At 40.5% G+C, this 9,664-nt stretch overlaps 1 protein-coding gene across 1 annotated transcript; it reads left to right on the forward strand.

The window, feature by feature from the left end:
- The first annotated feature begins 2,730 nt into the window (after positions 1–2,730).
- LOC146889631 (prolactin-inducible protein homolog) lies at positions 2,731–9,384 on the forward strand. The gene is made up of 4 exons (XM_085683776.2): positions 2,731–3,389; positions 5,258–5,369; positions 8,756–8,870; positions 9,158–9,384. The coding sequence occupies exons 1-4, from the start codon at positions 3,304–3,306 to the stop codon at positions 9,280–9,282; spliced, it is 438 nt and encodes a 145-aa protein (XP_085539902.1). The 5' UTR covers positions 2,731–3,303; the 3' UTR covers positions 9,283–9,384.
- The last annotated feature ends 280 nt before the right edge of the window (positions 9,385–9,664 follow it).

The raw sequence follows: 9,664 nt of genomic DNA on the forward strand, positions 1-9,664 counted from the left end.
CAGGAAGTCTGGTTCTACACTGGAGTGTTGACTCATTGCATTACCTGTTTACGAGAGCAAGCTCCAGTGTTTGTTAACTGGAAAAACTGGGCTTCAAAATTAACTAGTCTCATACCAGAGTCCATGTACTTATAGTATTTGCCTCTCCTGTTCTTGATGAAAGCAATGTACATACATGCACATATAATTTTATTACTTCTACTTATTTTCCCTCTCTCTTTCCCCCATTTCTCCCCTGTCTTTCTCTCTCTATTGGTGCCTGTGCACATGTGTCATAATGTGTCCATGATGTTTAGAGGACAGCGTGAGGGTAGGAGTCTGTTCTCTCCTCCGTCTTATGGGTCCTGGGATCAAACTCGGGTTCTCAGGTTTGATACTAAGGCCCTTTACCTGTTGAGCTGCCTCACCAGCCTTTGCAATAATAAGTAAGTTGAGGAAGGATAATTGGGTTTTCTGATGCCTGCTTGTAAGCCCAGGATTTGAGAGGTAGAGGTGGGAGAATAAGGATTACAAGGTCATCCTTAGCTATGTAGTGAGTTCAAGGCCAGGCTATGCTCCGGAAAACCCTGTCTGAAAAACAAACACATAGATATATAAAGTTCAAGAAGGGAAACTCACACAAGCTTTAATAACTCGTTCATATCATCCAGCCAAAAAGTAACAAAAGTTCTATTGAAACCTGTGTAGAAGTGAATCCAGACTTGGCAGTTCCTCTCACGCCTCTATTTCCTATTAACTAGTGAGATTGTAAAGGTTACAGGACTTACACAGGGGCGTTTAATTCACACCAAGGGTGCAGTGAGATGCGTAGCACAGGAGGCGACTTTTGAAGTGCTGCAATGTGGAACAGAGAAACATGAATATGACTCTGTGTGTGTGTGTGTGTGTGTGTGTGTGTGTGTGTGTGTGCATGTTTGCGTGGTGCATATTCATGTGCACATACAATATTCTAGCTGCCTTCATCGATTAATCCTAAGGTAGTAGTGGTTTAATACAATAGAAGTTCATTTGTAGCTCCCATAAAAATCTCTCAAAAGACACCTCAGCTCCTAGAAACGCATTTTGCTAGTCCTATTTCTAAGGTCACTCTGGGCATTAGAATCCTATTCAAAGGAGGAAGTGAGAATGGAAGATAACAGAGGGTGTTTTATTTACTTTTTTTTCCCTCATGGCAAAATCCTTGGTAAAGTTAAAATGAACTTACGCAAGGAAAGGTTTGTTTTGGCTCTCAGCTTGAGGGCACAGTGAGAAGGCACGGTGAGTGGAGTGTCGGGCGGCTATCATGGCACCTACATTCAAGAGCCGAGATGAAGTCTGCTGCTCAGCTCACTTCTTCATTTTTATTCAGCCTTGGGCTCCAGACCAGGGCACAGTATAGCCTGCTTTCAGGGTGGACACACTCACCTCAAACAACACAACCTAGAAACTAGAAACTCCCTTTCAACATTTGGAGAGCTTTGTGTCCTAACTGATTCTTGATCCTGCCAAATTGATAAATGAACACTACTCATTGCAAAGGGCAAGAAAACTCCAAAGTGACTTGTCACTTACCAGTACAGAGCTACAATTTGAAGACAATCTGCAAACAATCTGTTTTCCTCAGAGAGACCCAGGCTTTTCTCATAAGGCTTTGAGTGAACAAGATGAGGTATACCTACATTATAGAAGGTACTCTACCAGAATCCAAATGGTTTAAATGTTAATCACATTGTTTATTTGTTTTTAATGTCTTCAAAGCAAAATCTATAATATTGGGTACTGTGCTTAGTCAAATTGACTCATAAAAATGATCACACCAACCAATGTTAATATGACCATTACTTTTGTTACGTATTTTGTAGAGTTATGAATGTTATATATCTCTGTTGGTTTTCTGGAATGACCTCTTTACTCTCCATGAATGCTTTAAATTCATTTCCATCTATCTTTCCTGATCCCTAGTTTATCAAAACTGCCCCCTATATACATTAAAGACGAGAGATATACCTTTCAAGGGGGTTATGATCCAACAAAGAGCTATTTCTGTATTTCCTATATGAATGTGGTCTAGACCATTCCTTGGCTAATATCAGCTGTGATGATCCCCTGTGAGATATTACTCGAGTAAAGAAGAAAACTAGGGCAATGGAGAATGAGAAAGTGTCACTCTTGAGATAGAGAAGCAAGTGTTTGGCTGAAACTATGGAGTGAAGAATTATTGGTGCCCAGCTTAAAAAGATGAAGATATTAGCACAAGAATAAATAATCAGGGGAAAAATTTTAAAACTTCATCCACTGTGAGTACACAGCTAGACTTTAATTTCTCCACACTCACTAAAGTGCAACACATAGGTAAGTCTTAGATTGAAGACTTTCATACTCAGACCCCAGAGGATCATCCTGATCTTTCATCAATCAACAGACTTTTTAAAAAGTCTCGTAACAATAAATTTTAGCTTAAATGACATCTTTGGACCAATAAAGACAGTGGGGATATGTTAGGAATAGTGAGTCTTCTGCCATTCCATGGGGGAGAAATGCATGTGCCGGAATGTCTCCGTGAGAGAGTTTGGGTTCTGGTGCAGTGGAGGAAGCTCTTGTCATTGTCTTTCTACATACCTTCTACCATAAAACAAGTGTGGGAAATGATTGGGGCTTTGAAGGCTGAGGTTGGACTTGGGGATGCAACTATGTAAATGACTTCTGTATAGTGAAAGCATCATTCTCTCTTAGATACTTTGAGCATCTGGAAGACTTACTATCCGTCTTGAAGTACAGAAGGGTTTAACAATCACAAAGATCACCATGTCATTGGGAACTATGGTTACACTTCTACAACATCCAGAGAGCTCAGCCCTTCCTTAGTTCTCTCAGCTCTATCATTGGTAGTGGTTTCTGAATAACTGTGTCTGATCATGTCAGAACTCTAAGACATCTTCTTAGTGGCATCTCCTTTTGAATCAACTACAAAATCATCAAGTGAACGTGCTGTAGTACCACCCGGAATGTCTGCTGGATGTGAAGACCAAACAAGCAGTGACTTAAGGGACAGAACAGAGGATTCAGTGAGACAAAAGAAAAACATGTCCGTAAGCCAAGAACTGGCCTTTGAAGATCTCTGACACTGAGAAAATAAGGAAGTTCAATCACGAATATTCTAACAATTTAATTAATAATATTTATTCCGTGGAAAAAAACAGACCTCCTCAACAAGGAAGGATCACGAGTACAGAGAATGCCAGCTTTTCTGCTTCCTCAATCTGAATATAAAACTTGTTCTGAGCTCCAGTGGCCCTGCTGTTCTGGTGTTCTGTTTTCTCCACCATGCACGGTTTCTCATTCATGTTCAAAGCCGCCACCCTCTTGGTCCTGGGCCTGCAGCTGGGGATCAACAAGGCTCAGAATGACATGTGAGTCAAACCCTTCTTTTTTTCTGCAGGAAAGCCATAGAGGGAATTCCACTCCTGATCTAGAAACCTGTACTTCTGTAGATTTTTAGACTGCAGAGATCTCTAGCCTTAGAAGTTCTCATAGACCTCACAGCAGGTTCCATCCACTTAGTAGGCTCTATCCATTCCCTTCACATTTCCTCTGGTTTTATGGGCTTGCCTGGGAAATAAAACCTCTACTGTACATGAGTTTGCCGTCAGCAATTAGTCTCACTCTCTCTGATTCACTGTTGGGATTTTTACCCAGTTTACCAACAAAGGTAAGAAGTTTGCGCATTCTCTCACCAGCTTTAGATGTCTTTGGCAGGGGTCATGGACAAGAAGAACTTTGTCACAGACCCATGTTCTCAGGTTGAACTAGCCAAACAGGTATCATAGATATTTTTCCTAAGATAAAACCAGAAGATAAACACTAGGACCTTTAGTAACACTCATACTAGGACCTGAAAGCCATCATACTGAAAATCCATATTTGAAGAAGGCAGAGAAGTTGAAAAAGTAGAATGAAGTAAGAAATGAAGCCAGAGGCCATGGGGGGAAGGGAAGCAGCCTTTAATTTAGTTTACCAAATTAAACTAGAAACATCTGCATTTGCAGCAGCCTAGGGTGCTGGCTTTCTGGATTATGACCCTTTGGATGCTCTGGGAAACTTGGCCAAAGGTCTTATCCACATATTCCAAATTGGATGACGTTTTTCCTGGGCCAGAAGGAAGCCCATGTTGAAATAAACCTTACACTTAAAGTGTCTAGGTCATCCGCACTGGCCAGTAGCTCTACTGTGTTTATTAACAAATACTTACCTTGTATGGAATCCCTAGCCTCAGAAAAAAACTGGCAAGGCTAATTGCTATAGCTAATCTGGTCACTGTGCCAAACCTAAACTCATTCACAAAATGGAAATTTTTAAGATGCCTAGTCTTCATGTATTTTTCCCAAACACTGAGTCCTAGAGCATTTGGTACAAGAAGGAAAATGTAATATGTTTTGCTTTAGGAAAATGGAGCCATGAATAATACTGTGTAGGAATTCTTTTCTACTCCACGGAACACCAAGGACCTTAGCCAAGTTTCTTTATAAAGAAGATACAATCCCGTTGGCCCCGACAAGCCTTTGTTGACTAAAGAGGAACACTTAGCCCTTTGCTTCATCTCAGGCTCTTTTTCTCAGCTACGGTGTGTTCCCAATTACAATATGTACAGATTTCTTGTAGACCTAAATAGATACACATTCCTCGGCCCTCTCTGGGAATATCTTCACTAAGGAAGATATTCAAGGGAGATCTCTGAGCTGCTCTGGTGCAGAGTTGTTCACGTGAGTCTGTGGGTGTGAAGTTCTCTCCTAAGAACAACTGGACTCATTCATTCCATTCAGTAGATAAGGAGCTGGCAAACTGTTGGGCCGTGCTTCTTAACATTCCCAATGCTGCAGCTCTTTCTTAGGGTTCCCCTGGGGTGTCTGATGGTCTTGGGTGACTCCTGCGAAAGGGCCCTTCAATCCCCCCAAAGGGGTCACGGCCCACAGGTTAAGAAGCACTGCTGTCAGTTGTAGGAAATAGCACGAGACAGTCGGTAGTTTTCCACTTTAAAATGTGTTATTTGAAACTGGAAAAAGAAAGATGTTCCATTTTGAACAATATGTCTGGTGCTTAATTAAACAAAGATAAATATTCAAACCAGCCAACACGCAGAAATTCCTGGGGATTCTGACGCTTAGCATTATGTCTAAGCTATAGAACGCTCTCCTTTGCCTTGTCCCCATGCCTCCTTCCAGCTTGGTGTTTTTTCCATGTGCAGGTCTCTGATCTCTGTGCCCTGTTTTTCTCTTCCCAGAGAGGGTGGAAAGTCAATTTTATTTCATTTAGATGTTCCGACAATTGCAACGGCAAATGAAGAGATCACTGTGAAACTTGGACTTGAAACACAATATAACGAATGTTCAGTGGTAAGTAGATACCTGGGACCAAGTCAAAATCTGACTCCTGAGTTATGAACAATTGACTTTACCTCTTGTGTTAATATTGCATGATAAACTTAATAAAAAAATCTTCATACATGTTTTGTTACCCAAATCTCAGAACAAGGTGTAGAACTTTTAGCAGATGATGATTCCCATTTTACAAATTAAGATACCCTGGTCCAGAGGGGTCTAGGAAGTAAAAGAATGAGAAAGAAAGAGATGGAAAACTGGTAGAGTTTCCTCAAGGGTCATAAGCATGACTGGACTTTGATAAGGACTTGAGAACAGGGGTTTCATAAGAACATTCTGCAGTCAAAGCCACAGGTTGTAACACAGGGAAAGAGAACATGGAGGATCTGATGCTTCTTCTCCAGAAGCCCCCAAGCTGAGCCTGGTTTCCTCTTGCCCTTCCACTGCCTCCTGACCTGTCAAGATACTGAGCTGCTTCTTCTTTTTCTATTGTATTGTTTCTCAGAGAGCATCTCAAGTTCTTAAACTATAATAGCACTTGTTACAAGGCAAAATCTTGCCATCTAGGGAGATGCCACCTCTTCCATATCAACCATATGTCCAGGTTGTACAGAAGGGGGTTCCTAGTTCTACATGCTGAACAACTTGAAGATAGAATACAGCAATTTGCTACAGTTTCCTACAGCATGCCTTTCTTAATCCAAGTGAGATCCCAAGAATAGTGATCAAATAAGAAACAAAATAGTACCAGGAGAACATTGTTTACTAAAGTAAAATCTAAAAATAGCCTCATCTTGATAAAAGAAAGATTCTTGGACATAGTGCAAACATATCCCACTGATTTATCCATTTATCCTTTTTTTCTGTTTGCAAGACAAGAACATGAACTGTGCTTGCTCATGTGGGTGTAGGATGGAGATTGATTCATAGGTTTGCAATTTGTGTTTTGTTAGTCATCGCCACAGATGAAGTTGAGGAAAATGTTTATACAAGGTATACAAAAAGATCTCTGTGACAAAGACAGTTTCTGGTGATGACAAGCAATGAACGCCTGTTTGCACCTTAAAAAGCTAGTGTAATAATGGTGTTGAGCGCAACAAAATGGCATGTGATATTATAGTGAATATGTTTCTGATTTTAAGATTAATGCTTCTACTAAGAGTCATCTTTTTTTTTTTTTAAAAAAAGTGCCCAAGGAGAAGAAGCACAAGGTGTGAAAACTCCGTTAACAGTAAATTTTTCAACCCTGACGTGTGTAAAAGGAAATTTTGCCAGTTTGTTTTGAGCAGCCTCATTACTTTGCTCTGGCTAGCCTCAAATTCATTATGAGCTTCGCACAGACTGTTTCCATGATCCTCCTGCATCATATTTCCAAATGTTGGGGTTATAGATAGAGATTATAGCCATCCCATATTGCAACAAACAATTTTGAATGGTTTTTTATGCTTTCCTATGTACCGTGTGTGTGCCCGGTACCCGTGGAAACCGGAAGAGGAAGTAGGAGTCCCTGAAACTGAGGTTTCAGATGACTGTGAACTGTCATTTGGGTGCTGAGAACCAAACCTGGATCCTCTGCAAAAGCAACAAATGCTCTTATTACGGAACCATCTCTCCAGCCCATCAACTAACTTGATTGTATTTAGAGTTTTCTGAGGTTGGGTGTGGGAGAGGCTCAACATATAACTCTAACTATAAAGTATATTTATATTTTAAACCTTTTAGGAATATATTTCTTTTTTGACTGAACATTGTAAATCCTCTTTTTATAGTAATCATATTGTTTTGCAACTGAATATTTAGCAACTTTTAGTTTTGGGGTCACATTTATTTATTTTAGAATTAAAAGCGAACAGCATATACCTGCTATTATATGCTAGAATGTAATGACCCGATAATTCTTTAACGCTGGAGAGAACTTGAGGTGAACTATAGCCCCTGACATCTTTGTCCAACAGACAAGTCTCCTGACCTCAGGAAGCCTATAATTTAGTTATCAGAAAACTTCTTCTAAGAGCAAAATGTACCCTTAATGACACGAGAAACTGCCATTTTTAAAATAATAGTGATAAAATTACCTACTACAGGAATCTATGTGTCTATGTGTTTATTAATGAAGTACCCCCAAACCTAACACATATGAAATGTAGGCAAAGTTAAATTTGCTTTGTGAAGGCACTGTCTGCAATAGCTGTGACTGGCTCAGCTTAAAGAAGGAAGTACTGTGGTGGCCGTCGACATCGTGCCACAGGTGACGTGCAGCACATTCACTGGATCCTGATTTGTTCTTGCACATAATTCTTAAAAATTCCAACTCATGAAGAGACCCTGTGAAAATGTAGTGAAAAGGAAGCAAGGGCTTCTCTCCACACCAGAACAGGGCTCTAAATACAGTTCTCAGACTGAATAGCATCCAAATGCTATTATTAATGTTTGGGGGATTATCATTATTCAACACAGAGCTGCCAGATATCTGAGAAAACACGAGAGATGAGTATACAGTAGGTGTCCTCAGCCCCATGCGTGTCACTACCCTGATAATGATAAAGGTAAGAAAAAAATGAGTGCAGGCAGTATTTCAAAACAACTGAATCTGAAAAGTGATATGACTTGCCTTCTTTCTGCTTGTAGTAAAAAAATCACATATACTCCTAATTTGCTATGTTGCATCGATGACTGTAATTTCAGGAGAAATACTAAATCTCATTTGAAGGCATTTCCCCATCATTTTTTACACTTACCAAATTCTATTCACAGGTCCAACTGGGTAGACATATACTTAAGACAAAACTCCTATGTTAGACACCAGAAATAAGAGTTGATATGTTACAGTTCTCTGAAGTCTTAGGCTGACAGACATTCTCAGGTTTAAAAAGCAAAGAAACTGACCCCAAGAATTATTCACTTATCTAATTGTGGCCAGACATGGGCAGAGGCAGTAACTTTTAATTTTACGGTTGGAATAAGTGGGAGCAATAGATGAATTCAATCGTTACAGAGTTACAAGGGGCTGCAGATGGGCTTTGGCCATCTTTCTCACAAAGCCTTGTCCTGGCATGTATATTTAAACAGTAGGGCTGCCATTCCAATGGGTCACAGAGGAAAAGGCACAGAAGTCCTTTCCTAGAACCCTAGCTGGTATCAAACGCAAACCTTCCCGCAGGAGATAGCCACAGTGGGGTAAATATTCTTGCCTGATGGATTCACTTACATCCTCCTGAATCTCATGCTCAGACTTCTCAGCCATGAGTCTGAAGCCATGCAGAGGGAGAGCCTGGCAAATCTAGCCTGTCATGGTGAATATAACATGTATGTACCACTAGTTGATCTCAGCTTCTTCCTCTCTTGTATTGCTGTCTTCTTCCCATTTTGTGGACTAATAACGGGCCATCTCTCCTGACCAGGTCAGAGCTTCCCTTGTAAGTAATGTCCCAATGGAAGGTAGCTTCAACTATAAACAAACCCGCTGCCTCTGTAATGATCACGGAATAAACCTGTACTGGGACTTTCCAGTTAACAGTAAGTTGGAAGAACTACCTGCCAAGAGGGGAACATTAGAAACAAATAGGGCCGCAGAACTTTCTGATGGAAAAATAGAAAGTCGAGGTGATGGGTGGAAAGGGAGTCCATGAGGGCGATTCCTGGGTTCTAAAGCTGTAGAACGCATGGGGTGAGAAAATTTAAATAGAGTATTGGTTTGCAAATAATTTGGGGAAATAGAATCCCAAGGGTCAGTTACCTGGTCCTAGCAGGAAAAAAAGAGGACCCTAACGTGTCTGACAGCTCTTTGTCTTCATCTCTTCCAGAAACTATCAGATTTGCAGTAGTGGTTGAAATTGTTAAGGACAAGAATATCTGTCCTAACGACGAGGCAATGGTGCCCATCAAAGGAGACCTGTATTATGCTTATCGTAATGTGTATGTGTACTAAAGGAAGCCTCTTATGTGTCTTTCAAAACCAATTCAATTTTTCTTTAATTGAAATTGACTGGAATATCCATGACAATCTGTTAAATAAAATTCTTGTAAGCTGCTCAGTGTATTATTGCATCTTGACTCCAAAATCCATCCTCAAAGTCAGCCAAGTACCCCAAATTTCTTACATTCATCTTTTAAAGAACCATTGTTGAGATTTTTATGAGTCCGTACTATGCCGTGACAGAAAAAAAAAGGAAAGAAGGGCAGGATCTTGACCCTCTGTGTGTAATGTGCTTGCCATACAGGTGTGAGGATCTGACTTTGGATCCCAAGAATCCACATAAAGCCAGAAATGGTAGCCACATATGTGACCCCAGTGCTTCCACGGTGAGATG

Source organism: Myodes glareolus, chromosome 25 (genome assembly GCF_982192425.1).
Source record: "Myodes glareolus chromosome 25, mMyoGla1.1, whole genome shotgun sequence".
In the NCBI taxonomy this organism is placed as follows: Eukaryota; Metazoa; Chordata; class Mammalia; order Rodentia; family Cricetidae; genus Myodes; species Myodes glareolus.